The 24,530-nt window shown below is 42.7% G+C and overlaps 2 protein-coding genes across 3 annotated transcripts in view; both read left to right on the forward strand.

Annotated features, from left to right (window-relative positions):
* Positions 1–859: 859 nt before the first annotated feature.
* HSDL1 (hydroxysteroid dehydrogenase like 1) lies at positions 860–9,045 on the forward strand. Of its 2 annotated transcripts, none has more exons than XM_081015882.1 (5): positions 860–1,031; positions 3,325–3,558; positions 3,783–4,228; positions 5,780–5,856; positions 8,049–9,045. In XM_081015882.1, exons 2-5 carry the CDS (start codon positions 3,339–3,341, stop codon positions 8,095–8,097), a joined length of 792 nt encoding a protein of 263 aa, XP_080872008.1. In that variant the 5' UTR covers positions 860–1,031; positions 3,325–3,338; the 3' UTR covers positions 8,098–9,045. The 2 variants fall into 2 exon arrangements, with proteins under 2 accessions (XP_080872008.1, XP_080872007.1); XM_081015881.1 differs by having other exon boundaries at positions 880–1,031; positions 5,629–5,856.
* Positions 9,046–9,931: 886 nt separating this feature from the next.
* MBTPS1 (membrane bound transcription factor peptidase, site 1) overlaps positions 9,932–24,530 on the forward strand; it is a 35,830-nt gene continuing 21,231 nt past the window's right edge. The window contains exons 1-11 of the mRNA XM_081015816.1: positions 9,932–10,113; positions 13,865–14,400; positions 14,827–15,084; positions 15,213–15,416; positions 16,389–16,499; positions 17,877–17,986; positions 18,330–18,446; positions 19,658–19,725; positions 20,215–20,317; positions 21,345–21,496; positions 23,917–24,078. Of these exons, the coding sequence (XP_080871942.1) occupies positions 14,196–14,400; positions 14,827–15,084; positions 15,213–15,416; positions 16,389–16,499; positions 17,877–17,986; positions 18,330–18,446; positions 19,658–19,725; positions 20,215–20,317; positions 21,345–21,496; positions 23,917–24,078 (1,490 nt within the window). The 5' untranslated portion in view covers positions 9,932–10,113; positions 13,865–14,195. The remainder of the gene's footprint in view (positions 10,114–13,864; positions 14,401–14,826; positions 15,085–15,212; positions 15,417–16,388; positions 16,500–17,876; positions 17,987–18,329; positions 18,447–19,657; positions 19,726–20,214; positions 20,318–21,344; positions 21,497–23,916; positions 24,079–24,530) is intronic.

Below are 24,530 nucleotides of genomic sequence, written 5' to 3' on the forward strand. Positions count from 1 at the left end.
TGGTCCTCTAGAGATTAAAAAAAAAGAATCAGAGCAGCATCCCGTTTTCTCTATAGTGAAGCTTTCCGAGTTCAGTTCACGGAAAAAGGCCCCTATACTCACGAAGGAAGAAGCAGACATGAATATAGGCAAGGGGTTAGATCAGATGACCGCTGAGGTTCCTTCAGATTTTTAAATGATTCTTTTTATCAGAGATTTGGGGTTTAAGAAAGACCACAAGCTTCTAGACCCCCAAATCCAAAGTCACTGCTAGAAGGAATCATAGAAGTTGGAGGGGGTCACAGAAGCCATCGAATCCAACCTCTGACGCTTTTAGGCTGAGGTTTTAATACTATACAAATTAATTTGAATGTAGCCCGTCGTTTACAACTTTAAAAGGGAGATTTAAATTGCGTGTGCTGTGAGGGAGCGGGCGGGCGGAAGAACGCGGCCCCCTCTTTTTAGCATTTCGACTGGCTTTGTTTGCAGTTTTAGCTCCTGGAGGAATCATATTGTCACGCAAATGGAAGCCGCTCAGCCATTCGCCTGGAACCCAGAAGTGTAGTTATGATGCTAAACTTTAACTTTCTGTGGTCTTTTCGTGATGCCTCTGAGTCCTTTAAGGGGATTTATGTTGACATTAATATAATAAACTTAGATTCATCTGGACAAAATTTACTTTAGGACAGATAATTCCTTTTACCAAGTTTATGTACAAGCGAGGTATCCATGCAAGGAACAGAAGTAACACAGCATTTTCTGCGCTGCTCGTTTTTACAGCGCGTTCAGGACCCTTCCCTTGTGCGGGCGGACGAAGGGCTTTTGATCTTCTAAAGCTGGCAATACAAAAACGTGGAAACTGGATCGCGACTTGACAGGTCTGTGAACAGCCTACTTGCCAAGCGATTTTGAAAATCCGCTCCCCAGATTTTCCTCATAGCCGCAGGGTCGGGTGGAACTGAGAACGGGAAGGTTTCTTTCCAACTGAACTAAAGTCAGGTCATTAAGTAAGGCAGCGGCGCAGAAACATCGCAGGTTGCATAAACGAACAGGTAAATGAAATATGGCAAAACGGGTTTGGCACCATGGATTTGATTTACTTGCTTTTTAAAGACAATGGTTGAGGTTTTTTTGTAAAACATTTATAGTATTACTCAGAAGCAAAAGCTCAAAGGTCAGAAGGGGTTGGAGGGTTGGGAATCAACAATATCATACTTTAATAATGTTATTTTGTTCTCTGCTCTAAAGAGCAGAACTGATATTTGGAATTATTAGGAATTTAAAGTTGACAGATCATTTCTGGAACAGCAGAGACCTCTCTCTTTATTGTTCCATCCAAGGGTGCAAATTGTACCCTCAGTTACATGGAAGCAAAACTCCGTTAGTGTGGCTTACTTCTGAGTAAATATGCATCCGATCATGATGCAAGTCCACATACACAAAAACTGTCTGGCATTTCAAGTTCTATGAAAAATGGGTTAAGCTTAGGCTTAATCTGCTTAATTCTGTCTGCTCAGAATTAAGTAAAAGTGAAGTCAGTGGTGGTTACTCCTAAGTAGGTTAGGTTATGATTTTGGCTGCAGAAAAATGGAAGAAGGGTGCAGAAGGGTCAGGGACAAATGCATAGAGGATAGACTGAAATGGCTTTACAACATTTGTTAACCTGGTACCCTCCAGATGCTTTGAACTACAACGCCCTTCATACTGGCTGGGGCTGATGTGGTAGTCCAAAACATCTGTGGGGGGCACCAGATTGTTGTTGGTGGTGTTAATAATAATGATAATATCTGTCGGTGTTTGTAAAAAACAAAGGTTCTGACCTCCTTTTTACTCCTTTGCCTAGTCCTCAGACCTTAGTTGGCACAAGAGTCTTTGAGAAAGAGTATTCTTGTAGAGTATTGCTGCTTTTATTCTTAAAAAGTCTTCTTCTCCAACCACGACTGACAGCTTTTTACACACACCAAACACAACCATCTTTCTACCATCCAACCAACCCACACCCGACACTAACATTGACCACTCTATATACAGTGGTACCTCTGGTTGCGAATGGGATCTGTTCTGGAGGCCCGTTCACAACATGAGCAGAATGCAACCTGCAGGTGCGCGGGTTGTGATTTGCCGCTTCTGCGCATGCGCGTGACGTCATTTTGTGCGCATGCGCGAGCGATGAAACTCGGAAGTAACCCTTTCCGGTACTTCCGGGTTGCCCTGGGACGCAACCTGAAAACGCTTAACCTGAAGGAAATGTAACATGAGGTATGACTGTGAAGAGGAAAAGGGACCCCTGACCATTAGGTCCAGTCGTGACCGATTCTGGGGTTGTGGCGCTCATCTCGCTTTATTGCCCAAGGCATACAGCTTCTGGGTCATGTGGCCAGCATGACTAAGCCGCTTCTGGCAAATCAGAGCAGCGCACGGAAGTGCCGTTTACCTTCCCGCTGGAGCGATACCTATTTATTTACTTGCACTTTGACGTACTTTCGAACTGCTAGGTTGGCAGGAACAGGGACCGAGCAACGGGAGCTCACCCTGTCACTTGGGATTCGAACCTCAGACCTTCTGATCGGCAAGCCCTAGGCTCTGTGGTTTAACCCACAGTGCCACAAGTACAATTTGGTGAAAGATTGCATTGTAGGCCGCTGACTCATGCTGACTTAGTTATTTTAGCATTAAAGAAACAGCAGCCAATTTTTAGCGTGACAATATCCAACCTTACTAATTCATTATTCTTGTTATTCATTGGTTCTTGACTTTATTATTTTGCATGTTGTCAGGTGATTGGCCATTCACCTTTTAAAATGGTATTTTAAGCTGACTTGGTTGTTTTTTTTCCAGACAAACAAACAGTATTTATTCACACTGACAAAAAAATACATATAATATCCCAAAAAATAAAAACAGTACAAAAAAAGAAAAGAAAGAGAAGCAAAGAATAAGAATTGTAAATAATACACCCATGTGACTTCCCTCCTCCAATACTCATCCTCCTTTAAACTTTAGATTTATATTTGCATTGCATCTTGACTTGGTTGTTTTAATTATTTACCATGCTGTTGTTTTTTGAGAGGTTTATCATTATTGTTGTTGTTTATTATTGTTTCATTGTGCTTTGAATGTTATCAACCACTTTGACTTCTACTGGGATATGTTATGTTAATCAAAGAATAATAGATATATGTGGCAGATGCTCTTGGGTTTTCCTGAAACAAAATGAAATGGTCATTTTTATTTTTAGCATCTTATGACCTATTGGAATATGAAGTCAATGATTTGGCTAAATGAAGCAATGGAAAAAATACATACTTCCTTCCTTACAAACATCTTTTGCTTCTTCCCTTCTAGACATCTGTTTTACCATGGCTGCTGTGGACAGCTTTTCCTTCTTGCTCAGAGAGATTGGGCAGGCCTGCAGCTGTGTCATAGAGACATTGGCTTTCATTGGAGCCTTCTACATAATGAAGACATCCCTCACTGTTGCAAGCAACACGTACAGCCTGATCAGGTTGTATTTCATTCCTCGGCTGGTCAGCAGGCCTGATTTAGTCAAACTGTATGGAAGCTGGGCTGCTGTAACAGGTAAGAGACAGTTGGAGCACACAGATTCTCTAGGGTTGCCATATTTCAAAAATTAAAATTCCTGACACCTGCAAAGTTGTTGAGATTTTTTTTAGGAAAACCCCATACTGACATAAAAATGCATAAGCCCTTTGTAAACGCTCTACAACTATCGGTTGACTAAGTGAATGCATTTAGTCTCAGAGTCTAAAAACGATCTTCGTTGCTCTCTTGATCTGCTCCAGGTTGTACCTCAGGCATCGGGAAGTCCTATGCTAAAGAGTTGGCATGCCACGGGGTGAATGTTGTCTTAATTAGCCGGAACAAGGAGATGTTGGAAGCTCTTGCCAAAGATATTGAGGATTCCTACAAGGTCGAAACGGAAGTAGTTGTGGCAGATTTCAGCAGGGGCCGCCAGGTGTACCCTGCCATCAAGAAGGCCCTGCTAGGCAAAGAGACTGGCATTTTGGTGAATAACGTTGGAGTGTTCTATGATCACCCGGATTATTTTGCCAATTTGACAGAGGATAAAATTTGGGATCTCATCAACATCAATATTGGAGCAGCTAATATGATGGTGTACATGGTGTTGCCAGGAATGGTTCAGAGAAAGAAAGGCGCTATCGTGAACGTTTCTTCTATGTCCTCTTACCACCCCTCCCCACGAATGACGGCATATTCAGCCTCCAAGGTGAGTTTCAAAATATAAAAATATATGTGTTCTCTTATGACAGGTGGGGAACCTCCAGCCCTGCAGCCCTGATGAAGCCCACAAGGTCTCCTTGTTTGGCCTGTGAGGCCATTTCAGCCAAGCCATAGCCACCTGCCCTTTACCATGGTGCCTGCAAAGTCCCTTTCAAAGCTCTGCCTTGCCCTGTGCAGTGAATGGGGCTTCTGAAGATCCAACAATTGGCTGATCACTGCATGTTCAAAGTGCAGGACACTTGAAGACCCATGCAGGCAACAGGCTGCTGTGGCATCTGCCCACCTGTCAAACATGGCCTGTGAAGGGGGAGGGAGATAACAATCTGGCTTGCCAGGCTAGAAAGGTTTCTTACCCCCTATCTTATCAGAATCATTATTCTAAGAGATAGTTACACATCCTTTCTCCATGGAAATGTTTTTTTCTGTTTCTGTGGATAAGGATTTTGAGAACTGGAAGTTTTTGAAGGTGGAGTGGGAAACCTCAGGTCCCAGGATAAGTATGCAGCTCTCTGGCCCTCAGAACTCTTCTCAGACCATCGCGCAGTAGCCCTGCTTTGCACCCCTTCAAATGTTTTAAAACAGCTGGAACATGTCCTTGAAGTCTGATAATGCCTCTTGCTTGCCTGGATGGAGGATATACTATCCTTGGCCTGGAAAGGATTCCTCATCCTTGCTGCAAAGGCTCTGGCAGGGTTGAATTATATGCCTACAACTCCGGCTCAGAGATGTACAGGAATGGAAGGCAGGATAAAATTTAAAGGGTTCAGGAGCAGCCATGGTGGCTTTTCTGCTTCAGGAATGTATTGGCTTAAGCGTTCTACTTTGCTCCAGTGAAGGCAGCTTTATAAATTGAGGCTGCAACCCTATACACACTTACATGGGAATTTAAGGGAACTTATTAAAGAGTAACTATGTACAGGATTGCTCTGTTAGCTGAATGGTAAAACGCTGGTGTGTGTTTTGTAAAGGAACCAAAAGAGCAATGCTGTACGTGTCTACTTAATGGTAAGCCCTGCTTGAGTTCAATGGGACTGACTCCCAAGATAACTGTAGCCTAAATGTGCAATAGCAGTGTTCCCCAACCTGGTGTCTTTTAGATGTTTCTGCTGGGGCTGATGGGAATTGAAGTCCAAATCATCTGGAAGGTACTTGGTTGTGCAAAGCTATGCCAAAGCAGTTATTATTAAGTTGCAGTTGGCCAGTCAGTAAGACATACAGAGCTGGGGATGGGTGCTGATTTGGTAAAGCTTTGTTCCATAGCCATCTATGTTGTGCCTTGCATGCGTCGGTCAAGAGAGGTTGTCTAAGCTGCCAATGTCTGTCCTCCACACCTTTCCCCCATGTTAAATCCAGAGAATCTTAATTGTCTGCTCTTAACCTTGACAGGCTTACCTGGACCATTTCAGCCAATCGCTTTATTATGAGTATGCTCCCCAAGGCATTTTTGTTCAGTGCTTATGTCCAGCTTTCGTCTGCACCAACATGTCAAAATACAGCCCCACGTTATCCAAAAAGAGCTTGTTTGTGCCTTCCGCAGATGAATACGCGCACCAGGCTATTGCCACCCTTGGACTATCCAGAAGGACTCCAGGATACTCCCTCCATTCAATCCAGGTAATATCATTAATTCAGCTGCTTCTGTGTTACATTTTCTCTTAACTTTTCTTAACTTGGTGGCTGAACCATGCAGCCTGGATTGGTTTTAATGAGCCTTTTGAAGCAAATGTTCACACATGATCTTGGGTAACGTGATCTTGGGGAAGGGATGTAGCTCAGTGGTAGAACATCTGCCTTGCCCTCACAAGGTCCCTAAGTTTAATCCCCAGCCTCTCCACATAAAGCTGGGAGAGACTGTCTGCCTCTGAAACTTCCAGTCAGTGTAGACAATGCTGAGCTAGATTCAGTATAAGGCAGCTTCCTGTGTGTGTTGACTGTCAGCTAATGCTCTCGAAAGCTAATTGCTTAATTTTATTGCTGTGTTCTGTTTTGTTTATTTTATTATAGAGTTTTATTTGTTTAATTCTCATTTTCTTAACAAAAGAAATAAAAGAAGCACAGAAGCAAAGTGCTGTTCTTACATTGCAACCTGTGTATGATTCTGTGTATTGCAGGCCAACATATTTTTCTTTCATACAGCTGTCTTGATTCTGAACCCAGAGACTGTAGTATCTTGTGGGTGGGAAAATGCATCTCTTCCCTTAGTGCAGGGGTGGAGAACCTTTGACCTTCCTGATACTGCTGAACTGCAACTCCCATCATCCCCAGCAAACATGGCCAATAGTGTGGAATGATGAGAACCGTAGTTCAGAAACACCTGGAGGGCAAAAGGTTCCCTACACCTGCCTTAGCGCATCAATTACTGCTCTTAGTTCTGCACTGCATACATTTTTATTTCTTCGGAACCATTTACACCCTACTTTTCCGCCTCCTTAAAGGAAGTTGCTCAAAAGAGTTTGCAAATCTAAAAGCAAGCATACAAACAACACATGCCCCACCATTAAAACACTAATCATCAAGCTAGCAGCAGCAGCAAATGAAGAAAAACACAAAGGGCAGTACAGTAGTACCTCTGGTTAAGTACTTAATTCGTTCCGGAGGTCTGTTCTTAACCTGAAACTGTTCTTAAGCTGAAGCACCACTTTAGGTAATGGGGCCTCCTGCTGCCAGAGCCCGGTTTCTGTTCTTATCCTGAAGCAAAGTTCTCAACCTGAAGCACTATTTTTGGGTTAGCGGAGTGTGTAACCTGAAGCGTATGTAATCCGAGGTACCACTGTACTCAATATGTTAACCAGCAATGGGCACTTGAAAGTTTTCAGTTTGCAATGCAAATGAAGAGGAAGATAGCTGAACATCTTAGGGCAATGAGTTCCTCCTATGGGGTGCCACCACATATAGAAGACCCTCTCATGCTTGGCCACCAATCTTGCCACAGAAGGTACTGGCAAATGCAAGGATGGCGCAACAGGGTGGGGAGATTCACAGAACATGTGACAGTGCTTCAGAGTCCAAAGCTTTACAGGAGAGGTGAGGAACCTCTGGCTCACAGGCTTACTTAGGTCACCCAGGTCCCATTGGGCCCACATTTGATGTCATATATAACATCAGGTACAGGGTAAGTAGAAAGGGGCTTATGTGGTGCTAATCACCAGATTGTTGGTGCAGGCAAAAAGGGTCACCTGTCATCATTGTAATGCCAGGTGCTTGACCAGGGGTGTGTGCACCACCCGATACTTATGGTAGCCTACAGGAGGTGGGATAGACAAGGATGCCAGGTTAGCTGCAATAACCCATGCAAAATGTTAGCTTTATTAAGTTTTAACATTTTTTATAGATGAAGTGCTCAAGCAGTAAACTTCCCCAAAGTTCTTTTTAAAGAAAGTATGAAACCAGCATGTTTGTGTCTTCTGCAACACTTCCATCCCTTAAATATTTTTTTAAATTAATAGTTGGAGGGGGGAAGAATCATAGCTCAATGGCAGAGCATGTGATTTCCACGAAGAAGGTGCCAGGTTCAGTCTCCAGGCAAGGCTGGGAATGTCCCTTGCCAGAGATCCTAGAGAGTCACTGCCAGCTAGTGTTGACAGTATTAAGCTAGATGGACCCAATGGTCTAGCTCTATAGAAGGCAGCTTCCTATATTATGAACTGAAAGGAAGGAATGGGAGATGTGGATGATTCACTGTCTGAAGGAGACTCTTCATGTTAGATCTTCTTGGGTTATATTTCATGCTGATATTTTAATCTTTATGTGCTAATCTTTACATTTATGTGCTAATTCTAACCTGTGTTTCCTCTCTCGTCTTCCAGGGTTTTTTTGCACAGATCATTCCAGAATGGCTCTGGGTTAGGGGAGTGAGCCGATTGGGCTCATTTTGAAAAAAGGCCATTTTGGGAGGAAAAAACTGCATTAAAAATATCAGCTGGAGAACAGATAACATCCAGCAGCCTAGTTGGACAGTTACCACAAAACCCCACTCCTATTGGATGGATTTTCTTCAATGATAATGATGATGATGATGATGATGATAATATGTACCTTTTAAAAGAGACTTCATCTTGCTCCTATCTCATTGCAGGGCCCATCAAGAATGTTACACAGGCAGTAAAAAGGAACCCTGTTGTTAGGAAGCTGATATTCTTTTGTATGATGTCTGTGGGGTCCTGATTTTTACATAGTACTGAGTGATTCTTGCCAGAGTCTTTCTGATTTGGACATGAGTGGGCAATGCTGGGGTCCCCTGAATACTAAAGAAGTTGAATAGGATGCTTGGGGACTGAACCCCTATTAAGAGCTGACAGCAGAGAGAGGTCATGTGGTGCATAGCTTGGTGCCCTCCAAGTGGTTTGGACTGCAACAGCTGTGCTGACTAGGACTGATGGGAGCTGTAGTCCAAAGCATCTGGAGGGCACCAGGCAGACAAAGGCTTTTTCTATACTGAAACTGGGTACTGCTCTTCAAGTGGAGTATTCTTGACTTCTTCCATGGAAGCTTTGTTGGGAACACCTGAAGCAATTTTCTGAGTTGGAAACAAATGCTACTTTCTAGATACTGTGATTTTTAGTGACTTGCTTCTATCTGTGTGGTTTACTGTCAGTATGCTTTGTAGTGCTCTGAGTTTGGAGCTGTGAGCACTGATGAAGACATCTGCTTTTTTGTATCCAGAGAAGACTGGTCTCCACAGCTAGAAATAATAGTACAGTATATTGTTTGTCTATGAAATGATGCTCTATAAACTCAAATATTGAATTATACTATGTTTCAATTATATTGAATTCCGCAAATATAGTTAGGTGCCTCTCTTCATTCAGTGTGTGGGAAAATGTGTTTGTGACATTTAAAAGATGGCTAGATAGATAGGTAAACCTATATTCAGAACAAACAACATGTCAGAAAAACATGACAAGCTTTTCAGGTTCTCATCAGGCAAGATGTTACATGAAGCAGCTTGGGCAGCAGAGGGAAAACTAGGAATTGGAAAGTTAAACTGATGCTGTAGCCATGAGATCAGGTTATAGACTACCGGTAAATTCTAAGATGGAGATTGCTGGCTGAATAGACCCTTCCCAAGTTCTGCAGATACTGGCTTACATAGGATTCTAGGATGGAGAAGCAAGTGCTGAGTTATTTAAGCAAAACTTTAATTGATGAGGGCCATAGCTTAGTGGTAGAACAACGGCTTTTCGTGCAGAAGGTCTGAGTATCGATCCCTGTCACTTCCAGGCAGGGTGGGCGAGAACCGTGCCTGAAATCCTGGAGAGAGGCTGTTTGTCAATGTCGCAATTCTGAGCTAGGTGGACCAACGATCTGATTCAGTGCAGTTCCTATGTCTTCAGCTCCCCAACTACGTGGGCACAGGATTACATCGCACGTGCCCTTAGCTTTGCGGAACTTCCAAATAATGCCTAGACATTTGCGCATTTAAAAGTGCAAGGGCTCCGTGAGTCTCCCTGCAAGGCTCCCTATCCTACCATGCACTTAAGGCGCAGATTTCTTGTGGCGCCGTCAGAGCAAAGGACTTCTGTTTACGTCTTCAGAGAGGGCAGTTTCGATTTCTTTGACGGGACCAACGAGGCCTCCGTCCGTTGGACCCGCAAACGAGCCCGCTAGAGCCCCAGAGGCTCCTGGGAAATGTAGTCTATCGCGCCCTCCCGCCCTCCGAAGCGAGGGCCAGCGGAGACTACAAGTCCCAGCGTGCGCCAGGCTCGCGTTCATGGAAGGCGGCTTCTCCTCCGCAGCCCAGGCCAGCTGCTTGGTGTGGGGTTAGCGGGGGGCTGCGGGACGGGAGCCGCGCTCGCCTCACCCGGAGCTCCGGACCCGGCTGCCAGGGGAGGCCGCTACACCCGGGGCGCCCTGCGGAAGCTTCGGTGGCCGGTGGGTCGAAGCGGGCGAGGGAGCTGCTGGAGGGGGGCTTCGGGCCCGCAGGGACGGGGAGGAAGGGGGAGCAGCCGCGGCGTCTCCGTTCTGTCGCCGCCTCCCGGGCCTCCCTCTCACGGAGCAGGGGGGAGGAAGCAGCCGGAGCCTGGACCGCCGCTGGTTTCAGGGGAGTGGATTTGGGGGGCGGGGGGGCAGCACCGGGCGCAGTTCCTTAGCGGATCCCGCTCCCTCGTCCTCATTGACTTCCTAGCGCTGAGCGGCCTGGGAATTCGCAGAAGCCGAAAAGTATCATTATTGTGTTGTTGTTGTTATTTTTTAAAAGAGCATTCGGACCTGTCACACCCAAAATCGGGTGTAGGCACGTTTCGGTCCGACGACTTGATTCGCCAAGGTCTGGGGCACCCCAGCATCGAGAGAGGCGCCGACCTCGGGGGCTCTCGTGTGGGGTTTGGCGACGACGTCTCGAGGGGTGTCTGAGCCCACAGAAAGCAGACAGGAGAGGATTACGTATATTCACATCCCACCTTCCCTCCAAGGTGGCGTACATGGTTCTCCCCCGCTTCACCCTCACAGCCACCTTGTGAGGGAGGTGAGGCTGAGAGAAAGTGAGTGAGTGGGCCGAGGTGACCCGGTGGGGACCTGTCCTCGCTGCGCATTCGCTTGGCGCAATCGGCACAAGGGCCCAAAGCCAGAGTCCAAGGCAGGTGGAGGCTGTTGCTGTCCTTTCCCTTTCCTCTGCCCGGTGATAACTGCAGAGGCGTGTGTGAGTCAGTTGCCCTGCCTCCTCAGCCTGGACATTGTCACCGCCTCTGCTCCTGGATCTGTAATGGTGGTGGGAGAGCCTGTGCATCTGGGGAAAGAAAGATTGCTCTTTATCAAGGGCAAGATGGATGTCTTTCCTCCGTGAGGAGTTGCTTCTCACCTAGACAGCCAGAATCTGCATGCACAGAGCTATAGAACTCTAATTAGAACTGTAAATGTTAAGAGCTTACAGTTTGCTTTCACTTCCTCCCTCCTGTTCCTTTTTCCTTGTGTGTCCATGCCTTTTTGAGATTATGAGCCTGAGGGCAGGGTCTGTTTTGGCACTGATTTGTGTAAGCTACTCCTAAGAGCCTTTTTGGCCAAAGGCTGGGGTATAAATGCTTTAAGTAAATAATAAATAACACTAATGTCTGCTCTGGGCTGTACTGCCCAAGGGGGGGGGGGTAACCAGGTGGAACACTTCCCCCTATTTATAGCTTACATGTTTTAAAGCTTTTTTTGTAGCCCACTCTTGTCAGTAAAGGCTTCCAAAGCAGCATACAGAAATAGATATTGAGATAGTTTCTGCCCCCAGGCATGCAATTTAAAAGGGACACAGTGCACAAGTGAAAAGGGATGGGGAGGAAGGAAGAAAGAAACATGATCAGACATTAATTTTTTTTTTTTTTCAGTTCTTGTAATTGTGAGCTAGACTGAAAATAGTTTATATGATCTACTCTAGTGGAATGGCTGCTGCAAAGTGACAGTTTGGAGGGCAGCTAGCCTCTCAGCAGAGATCATGGAAGAGCCCTGTTTCTCTTCTCTCCCTCTCCTCCACACAGAGAAAGCTAGCATATCAAGGAAAAGTACCTTAAGGTAGTGTCTCCCCTGACCTGGCAGCTTTTGGTAGATGGGGAATATGAAAGCATATTCAATAACTAAACAAGCCTGACAACACAGAAAACTAGCTTGTCAGCTAGTGTGGTTTAGTGGTTGAAGTGTCAGACCAGGAATGGAGAGTCCTGGGTTCAGTCCCTCACTTAGCCACGAAACTCACTTGGTAGTGTTGAGCCCGTTGCCATCTCTTATCCCTGATGTCTGTTGCACAGGCATTATGAGGATAAAATGGTGATGGTGGGGAGCTATGTGTTTGTTCCACTTCCTTTTCAGGAAATATGGCATATAAATGTAATAAATTGTGTTCTTAGTGGGGTCTTCACTCTGACCTAATTTTCAGTGTGTAGATTTTTATTTTATTTTTTGCATGGCAGAGGGTTCAGTGATACTAGGTATCCTCTCACTCGCATTTCTGAAGTAGTACATTCCAGCACAGGTTTACCACAGCAGCGAGAAGTGGAATTCTATCAATCAGCATTTACTTGTTTTCTTTGATCAAATTTCCCTTTTGTGGGATGTATGAGGGCTAAGGTTATGTTCTAAAATGCTAAATCACCCCCTCCAAAAAATAACCCGTGTAAATGTCCTATGCTGGTAAGCAGCTAAGCACACCTACGCAGTCTTCTTGAACGACATGAGGTAGAAAGCAGTGGATGTTCCTCCTCAGAGATAAACATCATGCAGGCATGGTGCTTTTGTGTGTGTGATTGTGACTATGACAGTGTACAAGTGAGAAAGAAGGGAAGCAGAAATTCAGTGTGGTTGGAAAACATGCTGGGGTCTTAGGATAACTTGCAGATATACTCAAAAACATAATGCATTTAGCAGCCCTTAAGAGGAGACGAGACAAGGAAATGAAAGGAAAACACACAATATCTCTCCCCCCCCACCTGCTGCTTCTTAATTGCCAGATCTCCCTGTGGTCTTGTTCTCACTAAAGTTGTAAACCATTGCAGATTGCAGTTGGAAGCTCACCTGACAAAATGGTTCTCTGCACAAACACATTGCCTGCATGTAATTTGTGTGCAAGGAGAACCATTTTGTCATGTGAGCCCCTACCTGATAAATATTTTGTCTGGTTTAACAACCTACTCTGATCAAAAGATTATCTGTTTTCTCCTAGAAGATGTTTACCCATATGTAGTCTATATATAGAACAGTTCTGTATGTTTTGGTTGCAAGAGAACTCCAAACAGAAAGAACCAGTGTAGGTTCTGTGAGGTTTAAAAGTGTGCTCAGTTCAGTTTTAAATGAGGTTTTATTCTGTTGTCTCAAAAAAATTATATATTGTATTACTTACTGTTTATATATTGGAAAATTTTGGTGTGCATTTTAAATAGCTACTACAATAAATTTGTTGCTGATGATGTGCGGATTGCTTGCATATAGAAAACTAGCCTGCCATGGAAAAGGTTAGGCTAGGATCCTTCCCTCTGATACTTATTTTTCTATGTTGGATTTTTATTTAATTTTTTTGTATAAAGGAACATAAAGTTAGCTGCCACCTGATGTAAAATCCAGGCATATGTTTTTCACTTTACAGTGGTGCCCCGCAAGACGAATGCCTCGCAAGACGGAAAACCCGCTAGACGAAAGGGTTTTCCGTTTTGGAGGTGCTTCGCAAAACGAATTTCCTATGTGCTTGCTTCGCAAGACGAAAATGTCTTGCGAGTTCCTGCGGGGTTTTTTTCCTCCCCCCCCCTTTTTCCCAAGCCGCTAAACCGCTTATCAGCTGATGGCTAAGCCGCTTAACAGCTGATGCTAAGCCGCTTATCAGCTGATCGTTAAGCCGCTTATCAGCTTATCGTTAAGCCGCTTATCAGCTGATGTTAAGCCGCTTATCAGCTTATCGTTAAGCAGCTTATCAGCTGATCCACTAAGCCTGCTAAGCCGCTAATACTGTAGCACTAATCCGCTAAACCACGAATGGGCTTGCTTCGCAAGACGAAAAAACCCGCAAGACGAAGAGACTCGCGGAACGGATTCTTTTCGTCTTGCGAGGCACCACTGTAGTGTGAAATTGCAGCCTATATTATTACCGCCTTGTGGTTTGTCAAAATATTAAATTAGAAAATATTTCATTTATGTAATTGGATGTTTATTTTTACAGGGTGTATTGCTATAAACACCACCCCAACCCAGCAACGAAACAGATCTTGGCAATTCTGCTTTGGCCTTACATCACCTATCTGAAATGGAGTACAGGACTCAGCTGTTGAATCCTGAGTGACAGGATCCTTTAATCAAAGATGGAGAAAAAACGCAGAAAGAAATGAGCCTGTTTACTAGGCTTCACTGGTAAAGACCATGAAGGCAAGACTTCTGCTTCTCTTGGACAAAACCTTAAGACTATCCACTTAAAAAGCACTTAAAAAGGCACCGTTTTCTGAAACCAAAAAGAAAAGAGGGAACTGATTCATGGAAAAACAACATGTAACTTGATGCATGGAATTTTGGGGATGAAACCATATTCTTTTATGACCATGAGGCTTACACACACCTGGTTGTTCCTGACTGCGATCCTTCTCTGCGGCAAACAACATCTGGGGACCAGACTAGGGAATTCTTCTCATGAGAGCCACCTGTGTTCCGAATGCTCCCGTCTTACACTGAAAGTGGAATTCTCTTCGACGGTAGTGGAACATGGTAATGAGACTTAACATTTATGCCAGTTTTAATTGTAGTCCCTGGGAAATGCCAAAATTATTTTTCTTCGGTTTTTTTTAATAAAAACAATAGTTCAGGGGAAGGATGGCTGTCTGGACAGGCCCTCCTATCTTCTGTGAATTTACCCAACCCCAATCCCTCTGCTCAAATTCGGTGTTATGTGCCATGATCTGTTCTACGTCACCACAGGCTAAATTGAAACCAGGGGTCTTCCTTTTGAGAACCTCATTACTAAATCCTAGTTATTGTCATGCCTTGGTATTATACTTGGTTATGCAAGCTGGGATATTTTAGCTTGTTTTTGTAAAGTGGGACAAAGGGTTATAACACAGCTTTCTCTGCAAATGCCATGCTTGCAACTGCTGATTCAGATGTCTTTTCTAATGTGTGGTGGTCTCTTTGCAGAGTATATTGTGGCTTTCAATGGTTACTTCTCAGCCCAAGCAAGAAGCAAATTTATTTCAAGAGCTCTGAAAAGCAGTGACATAGAGAACTGGAGGATTGTACCCCGTAACAACCCAGCCAGTGACTACCCCAGTGATTTTGAGGTGATCCAAATCAACGAGAAACAGAGAGATGGAGTGCAGACACTTGAAGATCATCCCAATATCAAACGAGTTACCCCCCAAAGAAAAGTATTTCGCTCGCTCAAGTACACTGAAAGTAAGTAGGCTCAGTCATTCTTCCAGTGAAGTGGCAGGAGATCATTGTATATACTTAAATCTCCTTATTATTCTGCTGCTTCGACAATGTGATTAGTTTTTAAAACATTTCAACTCTCCAATATCTAGCTGATCCAGCATTTCCCTGCAATGAAACCAGATGGACACAGAAATGGCAGTCGTCTCGTCCTCTGAGAAGGGCAAGTTTGTCGTTGGGTTCTGGATTTTGGCACGCAACAGGCAGGCACTCAAGTAGGCGTTTGCTGAGAGCCATACCCCGACAAGTCGCTCAAACGCTTCAGGCGGACGTTCTCTGGCAAATGGGTTTTACAGGTATTCTTAGATTCATGGAAACTTGTACCCTTGATCACAGAAAGAATAAGGCTGCTCACTTGAGAACATCAGTGTGCAGCTCATTTTTCTGACATGGTCCTTTTGTTGTGGGAATGACTAGCAAGTACATTCCTATGAGCAGAAAATATACCCTTGCAAGTAGTCTTCCAGAGGATCTGTATCCCTTAATAAGTTAGCACATTCATACCACTGACTTGAACTGGTCCAGTAGTCATTGCCTCTTTCCAGGGAGCCCTAGGAACTGCAGCTCTCAGAAGGCCAAGGTTAGGGGTTTGAAGCATCCTCCCCAAATTGCAGTTGTGAAATAATATCTTTTGTGTTATTTCTCATTAGCCAACTTGAATTCCTTGGAAAGCAGATGATATGGAAGTTTTAAAAATAATAAATACATTCTTTGTGGAAACCATGATAATATAAAATGGATATAAGCTTTTTAATGTGTGTCTAGATCCCTGTAGGCTAGTTCTTGTGACCTTTCCTTTGGGAATATTTTTATCTTTGACAAAGCTAATTATTCAAGCTGTAATACGTACCTCAGAAAGCAAAGTCAAAATAGTGCATAAGATTGTATTTGCCATTGCATCACATTTGAGTGGCTTCTCTGCATAAATATTGATAATCTTTTCCAGAATGCTAATACTCAAGTGGGTGGGGGAAAGGATATTTTTTATTTTTACAATGTAAAGCGATAAAAACCCTTTAAATTTGGCCCTGCTGAAGTGTTCTTAGTACATTATTTAGGCTCAATGAGAATATGTAGCAAGCTTTGTATGACTTGCTAGCTGTTAGGAAGAGAAAACATTTTACTAAGCATTGGATAAGATTTATGGACCTCTTAGTATCCATTTGCATTCAGGAATATGTTCTTTAGATTACAAAAGAAACGTCTCTTGCTCATCTGTAATTTTATAAATCTTTATAAATTTTATAAATCTGCTTCTGTGTAAATAGGTGCTGGTGTAAAAGTGGCTGTCTTTGACACTGGACTTAGCGAGAAGCATCCTCACTTCAAAAATGTAAAAGAGAGAACAAACTGGACTAATGAGAGAACCTTGGATGATGGTGAATTTCATTATTTCATTATTTCATTATTTCATTATTTCATTACTAGGGTTTGTTTCACACAAAATGAATTGTCATTTGTGTGCTACAGTGCTATATAGGTAAGGCTAGAATGCAATGTCCCTTAATGTCAGGGAGGGAGAACCTCCAGATGTTGTTGGACTACAAGTCCCAAGAGCACAACCCAGTGCTCCAACAAACATGGCGGACCACATGTTTCTCACTCCTACTTTAGGGCTCTCGGGGTTCCTTCAGTGTAGCTTGTGATTAGTACTGGTGTTTTTAATTCGATTCTGCATTGTTACTTTTATTTTGCTATACAAGTGGTTTCTGAAGACAGGTCTGTGTGTCTGTACATTTATTAAACATTTATTTGTAAAAGCCTAAGTCATTTTCCAGCCATCAAAGTGGGCCTTGGAGGCATGTGATCTAGTACATTATTATAATTCAAGAAACGTTTAAACCCGACCATTACAAATGCAGCACATGGTAAAAATTGTGAATTTACTCCAGCTCAACATCACTTCATGTGGCACGTGCACCTCTGTCCTCTGCCAGTACTTCTGCAACTTTCCCTTAATGTCGGTTGAATTAAGTCCCAAGTGCATCTAGGAGCACGATATAAATGTTTACTTGGAGGTGCCATTTAAACATGCCATTTCTAAATCAGCAACCCAGATCTAGAGGCTGTTTTGTACATGTGGGGGCATGTACATATGTACATATCATTCCTGTGCATAAAATGGCTCACAGCCATATTGGGGAGTGTTCTGCAAACTCATCCCCATTACAGGAATCAGAGTGCTTATGAAACCATGGATTGGGATCACAATATTCTAGACGGGTTAATCTTATTGTATACAGAAAGGGTTTCCTTGTCACATTTAAAATTGTACAGCTGGTCATTGCATATTTATTATTCATTGTGGCATCCGTGTATGAAGTGCTTTACAGGGCAACATGAGAAGCATCCCTTCTCTGAGGAACTTTATAATCTAACTATAAGGGAGGAGAGACTGCAAAAGCACATAAGAAGAAGCCTGCTGGATCAGGCCAAAGCCCCATCTAATCCAACATCCTATTCTCCCAAAGGCCAACTGCTAATAGGACCTGAGTACAATGGCACTCACTTGTGATTCTCAGCAACGTATTCAGGGGCATACTGTCTGCTGACAGCAAGGTAGAACATACCCATCCTGTCTAGTAACCACTGAATTTGTGGTTTTCCTCCATTAATTTCCTCCATGAATTTGTCCAGTCTTTTGAAGAAGGAGAGGCTGTGTTAAAAAGGAATCGCTGAGGAAATGCAGCTGAAATATCTGTAAAAGCGATGTAGTGTTTTGAGCTTTATTTTAAAGCATTGTTTATGTTCAACAGGTCTGGGTCATGGGACTTTTGTAGCGGGTGTGATTGCTAGCATGAGAGAATGCCAGGGATTTGCTCCAGACTCAGAACTGCACATATTTAGAGTCTTCACTAACAACCAGGTATGCTGCCTCAGATAACATCAATGCAAGTTTTATAAGATAAGATGCTACATTATGCATGCTGTTCAGTTTGGTAACTACTGAAGACTTTCAATCTAGAGCATTCAGATTAACATATTTTGAAATCGCCTACAGCAATTCTCAGATAAGGTTTTGTTTTCATTATGAAATTGTAACTTAGGTTGTGTTTTAAAAACAAAATTGTGGCTTTATAAAGTAATAATTGAGAATGCTAAGAGAGATGTGACATTTTTTGGGTTGTGAAGTGTGTGGGGGATGTTGTTAAAAATGTTTTCGTTTCTTACAGTGCTTGGTGTTTTAAACGAGTTTCCCTCCTAAATAGGTCTCGTACACATCTTGGTTTCTGGATGCCTTTAACTATGCGATCTTGAAGAAGATAGATGTATTAAACCTTAGCATTGGAGGTCCCGACTTCATGGATCATCCCTTTGTTGACAAGGTATGTGTGAAGTGGAGAAAAGGCCGGGGTAGCATCCGATTGTGGCTTTTGTAAATTTATCCCGCGCCTTTGAAGCATTCGGGTTAATTTTGTAGTGCCTTTACAAGTATTACTGTACAGTAATACCTCTGCGAATGTCCGCCTCGTCTAGCGTCCATTCCAGTGAACGTCCGCAGCAAACCCAGAAGTGCTGGAACGGGTTACTTCTGGGTTTGCAGCTCGTGCAGAAACACAAACCGCTCCGTGCGCAGACATGGCACTTTGCCTTGCATTCTTTTTGGCTAGCGGCCAGGGCTCCGGAACAGATCCCAGACACAAAACAAGATACGACTGTATAAGCATTGCAAAATAATTCCGAGTAGCCCTTCTGCAAATGGAAGGGCTTCTACTATTCACATAAAAAAGCTCCCCCTCCTTTGCTGTCCTTGAGGTTCACCCAAGCCCCTGAAACAGATTTTGGGTTGGAGGTAGGTTCAGGAGGCTGCTCAGAAAAGAAAAAAAATGGCAGGAGCATCCCATGGGGTCTTAGGATGTACACCGTTATCTTTGCAGCCATCCTTTCTCTAAGGAATATTCAAAATAGGTCGGTGTTCACATGATCAAATGCTCCTCCTCCAACCAACAGATCTTTCTGCAGTGTCACAGAGAAGTTTCTCCCATCCATATTTCTGTGTGGAAATACTAGGGTTTTTTTGAAGAATTACCCACCTTCAGTGGTGCCGCCTAAGCAGAAGTTGATTATGTCAGTGAGAACTGTGGCTTAAAGGCTGCTTGAGTTAGCACTAATAAATTTATATGTGGGCCTCAATGTGAAATTGGAACAGCAGGAATTTATTTCACATTTCCTCCAGGCAGCTTGTGTTACAATAGTGAGATTTTGGAAAGATTTAAATTTGGAAAGGATGTGGTTATTGACAATGCTGTGCTCTTTTACAGCAATCTGGTATCCATTTGTTGAGTTCATTAATTCCAACTCAATATCAATTTGTGTAGTTACTTTGAATTTTAGGTCACAAAATGGGTCTCTCCCTCTCCCCCCCCTCTCTGTAGGGGTGTCCAAGCAGGTACCACCTAGAGTAGCATGTTACTGATTGGTTTCTGAGACTCTCAGGGAGGGGGTTATCCATTTGTAATTCTGGGTTGTAATGATTATGATATATCATCATCACTTGTTAGTATGTTTCAGCAATCTGAATTTCTTAATTTTCCAGGTATGGGAGCTGACAGCCAACAATGTAATCATGGTCTCTGCTATTGGAAATGATGGCCCTTTATATGGGTAAGTGCCAATGATGTGTTCTTTCAAAGTAACATCCACAGATAAAATAATACTTTTTCCCTTCAGAAAAAATGTAAAAAGATGGTTTTGTTTCTATGGCAACAGAGCTCATTCTGATGACAGGTACTTAGCAAGGCAGGTAAGGTTTAACAAAGTGGCGTAACAAACATTTTATGATTGTATATTTTATTGTTGCAACCGATCCTAGGACCTTTTAGGAAAGGGTAGGTAGGAAATCTAATAAAATAAATAATATATGTTTTATAAGACCTTGTCCGACTCCTTGATTCTAAATCTTGGTTGAAATCGCTGCTCAGCTGTGAAGCTCACCAGGTGATCAAGGCCTATTCTCTTATGTCTCTCTCTCATAAAATACCTGGGAGGATTAAGTAAAAGGGTGGGGAAACAGAACTATGTAGATTTGCCCTCATCTTCTTGTACAAAGCTGAGATAGGGCTGTGATAAATAACAATTCAATACTAATTTCAGCACACTCAACAATCCTGCTGACCAGATGGATGTGATTGGAGTAGGCGGCATTGACTTTGAAGATAACATTGCTCGGTTCTCATCAAGGGGAATGACCACTTGGGTAAGCATCTTCAAACATGAGCAGCTTTTGGAAGCATGCAAGGCCTACCTGTTCGGTGCAGGGTTAAGACAGGAAAGGCTGTGGGAACTTACTCAGTCTGGATTGGCTTTTACTTAGCTTTGCTAATTTTCCAGCCCTGCCTCCTCTTACTCCTTGACTTGCGTCTTTGGGATTGCCTATAAATTTAAATAAAGAAATTTGAATAAAAAAACAAAAAATCAGTATAATCAGAAAAATCAGAATAATGGTTAGGGCCCATTATTCGTAAGTAGGAAATTGTTCATAATTATTATGGGAAAGTTTTATATTGCAAAGATGCTGGGAGACACAGTGCATTGTGACTGAATAAATTTACTCATGATGATGTTGCACCAGCAGTAATGAATTGAGGGCATTTATGGTAATTTCAGTCCTCTAGTGCCAGAAGAATTAGAAACCCACTGTTTTTGTATCTTCATGTTTTAATTCAAAAATATAAAGTTGTTTATAAAAATGTTTGTATACATAGACCACATTGAACATAAAAATAAATTCAACATGTAGAATCTTTCTCTGTTAAGTTTTAAAATCATCTTGTTGATGATGCATACGATACATTAATACTACAATACCATCTCAAATCACCCCAAAGTTACCTTTTGATTCAGGAAGTAGACAGTTTTCCCTGCAACATTCAAACAATAGTTTTCAATTTAATAAAAAAATCTTGCTGTTGTCCTTTCTTTTCTGTTTTCTGATAGCAGCAGCAATGAGTATGTGTGGTGGGCATATAGTGACAAATTAACAAGAAGCATCGGCAATCATCTCAGAATCTGAAAAATTGTGGCCAGTACTGAGTTTATAAAAGAACAGCAAGATTTTTGCCTATTGTGTTGGAGCAAGCTTTGCCAACCTGATGACCTCCAGGTGTTTTTAACTGTAGCTGTGCTGGCTGGGGTTGATGAAAGTTGCTGTGCAAAACATTTGGAGGATACCAAGTTGGCAAAAGCTGTATAAATAACAGATATTCTTTTGTTTTCCTCCCAAGGAACTGCCTGGAGGTTATGGCAGAGTCAAGCCTGACATCGTTACTTATGGCTCCGGAGTAAGAGGTTCTGGCATGAAGGGTGGATGCCGCTCTCTCTCTGGGACCAGTGTGGCCTCACCTGTGGTGGCAGGTGCTGTCACTCTGCTAGTAAGGTAAGTGCTCAGTGAGAATGCAAGCACCACAAAGGTTTACTTAAATAAAGATGAATTGGCTTAGCACAGGGATCAACAGCTTTTGGGGGCCTATGAGTACATAGGCAAACTGCTGTGGGCAGTACATGGAAGCATACCACAAGTTTTTCTGCTGGCTACCATAGGATGCTATTTCCACATACAATTTCAGTGGGGGGAGTGGGAACCCTGTGGGGACCAGGGAAGGCCTCTGTGTGCACATGTGTGCCTGTGGGTACCATGTTGGCTAGTCCTGGTTTAGGATCAGTAAGCCTCAATTAGCCATGAAAGGCATCTGCCCCCCCCCACCCCCAAAGCTGTTCTGGAAACACAGCATGCTCTGGGATTTCAGAGTAAGCGGAGTTTGCAAGCAAAGTGACTTGCTTGATGTTGCTGCGAGTTAGTGGCTGAAGGGAGATTTGAACTGAGGATATTATGGCTTCACAGGTTTCAAGTTCAAAGGATAGCTGTAGCTTTATCAGTTTTAAGAAATTGTTACAATCAATATAAAAGTGCTTCATTAGACTAATAGTTGTTTAATCAGTGTCCTACTTCAAGCAAGCTTATTGCATGAATTGATCACCCATTTCCTGCATTGTCCTATGAATTTGGAATTGTTTTGTTAAAAAATTAACAGACTTGGTTGTTGCATTTAACATTCCTACCATCTTATATTCTTTCATAACAACATTTTAAAATTTGAAGTAGCTAAAAAAATCTGCTCTTTCTGCGACCTTCATTTTACTGAGAGAAGCTTTGATGCTTTAGGGGCAGTATTTCTTAGCCTATGAGTCACAGCCTGAAAGTAAGTTGCAAAGCTTGCACAAGTTGGCCGCAGACCACAAATAATTATCGCTGTTAATCCTTAACTGGTATAATGATACCTTTCCCAACTTTTTGTTTCATTGCTATATTAAAATGCTGTGTTTGTCACTTGTAACTAAGCATCTGAAAAGACTCAAGAACTGTTCTATGGTCCGGTGACAGCTTGCCACAAGGTGCTCATGCAGGGAGTTGTTTTCAGCAACTGTTAACTGCTTGCCTCTGACACACAGGCACCTGCACAACAGAGGCGAGCAGTAATAGTCACTCAAAACAATTCCCTGTACGAGCATCTTGTGGCAAACCATCACCGGATCCGCCAGGGCTAGTTAATAGTTAAGCCAGAGGTGATTTGGCATTTGCTTTGTCAAAATTTTGTCAACTGCTTTTCTGCTGAAGAAAAGTTAGAATGCATTCGAAAACCATTTGCAATGATGCCGTGAAGTTGTCCTTGAACTTATTAAACTGTCATGTGATTGGGTCCTCAAAAATAATTTGTTGGAAGTAAGGTTTTCTGAATGTTGGCTTCATGCTACCAAAATTACTCCATTATTACTGAGTATCCTGAACTTGATAATGAAGCAATGCCTGTGCTGCTGATGTTTGGTGGTATATATGTTTGTGAGATAGACTTTTCAGCAGTGACTGCTATGATGGCAAAATACAGAAGCAGGCTGCATCCTTAATAATTATCTGAGACTATGTGTTACTATCATTAAACATCACTTGTGGGTTGCCATACCAAAAGGTTGGGAACCATTGCTGTAGAGAACAAGATATCCAAATCTGGGTTTAAAAATTCTACATTTGTATTCAGTTGGATTTACTTCTGAGTAATGTGCATAGGATTGGACTGTAGAACAAAATTGTCTGAGCCCTGGTAGAAGCTGTATTATGTATTTATATTTCTTCTAAAATTTGTATTTCAATTTTCTGTGCTAATGTGCAGTCCAATTCAATTGGTATTCTGTTAAAGGTAAAGGTAAAGGGACCCCTGACCATTAGGTCCAGTCGTGACCGACTCTGGGGTTGCAGCGCTCATCTCTCTTTATTGGCCGAGGGAGCCAGCATACAGCTTCCGGGTCATGTGGCCAGCATGACTAAGCCGCTTCTGTTGAACCAGAGCAGCACACAGAAATGCCGTTTACCTTGCCCGCCTATTTATCTACTTGCACTTTGACGTTCTTTCGAACTGCTAGCTTGGCAGGAGCAGGGACCGAGCAACAGGAGCTCACCCCATCACGGGGATTCAAACTGCTGACCTTCTGAATGGCAAGTCCTAGGCTCTGTGGTTTAACCCACAGTGCCACCCGCGTCCCATATTGTTTTAGCATTGGTGAATTATTCCTGGGGTGGTAAAGAAGACGGCAAAATTTTAAGTACTTTTTTTTGTGTATGTGTTTAAAAGAAGGTACTATTTATACCAATTTCTCCAGTGTTTACTTCAGTAAAATGTACTAGAAAGGGTTGCAGTAATAAAAGAAATTATTACAACAAGGCTGTGATTCATTTTTAACTTCAGCTTGACTTGATCGATGCCAGGACAATAGTATAACATTACAACTATTTCTCATTTTTAGCACAGTCCAGAAGCGTGAAATGGTGAATCCAGCTAGTATGAAACAGGCCCTTATTGCATCTGCACGACGACTTCCTGGGGTCAACATGTTTGAGCAAGGGCATGGCAAACTTGATCTTCTCAGAGCCTACCAGATTCTCAATAGTTATAAACCACAGGCCAGGTAAGACTGTATGCATGTTTTAATAACTCAAAGTAAACCTTTTTTTTTTTGTTTCTTATGTTATGAAATATATGTTGATCCAAGAATGCATTGGCACAGCCAAGATAATTTAAATTGACTTCAGCTTTTTTCCATCTCTGAACTTCTTTTGTGATTAAGCGAAGGTTTTGCTATTTTATTTGTTTGTTAGCAATTTTAACCCACATCTCACTGAAAAGGCTTATCCAGGGATTTTTGTTTTTAAAAAACGTAGAGGCCATTAAAACAGTTCCTGCCCTCAGACTTACAATCAAAAACTCACAACACAAAAGAGAAAAAAAGTAATGGGAACGGAAGGGTTGTGGTGGTGGTAAATAATCACAGGCACCAATTCTTAAATAGTTCTTATAATGACCAGTTATTATGAAAGCAGTTTAGGGACGGGAGGAGCTTGATAGAGCTGGTCTTGCAGG

Source organism: Podarcis pityusensis (assembly GCF_964106645.2).
Source record: "Podarcis pityusensis genome assembly, chromosome: 8".
Taxonomy (NCBI): Eukaryota; Metazoa; Chordata; class Lepidosauria; order Squamata; family Lacertidae; genus Podarcis; species Podarcis pityusensis.

Bases quoted from the DNA above. Each gene is read 5' to 3' on its own strand.
- HSDL1 (XM_081015881.1), top strand. From the start codon at position 3,339: ATGGCTGCTGTGGACAGCTTTTCCTTCTTGCTCAGAGAGATTGGGCAG. The intron at 3,559-3,782 runs GTAAGAGACAGT...GATCTGCTCCAG, and splicing joins AAGCTGGGCTGCTGTAACAG to GTTGTACCTCAGGCATCGGG. The intron at 5,857-8,048 runs GTAATATCATTA...CTCGTCTTCCAG, and splicing joins ACTCCCTCCATTCAATCCAG to GGTTTTTTTGCACAGATCAT.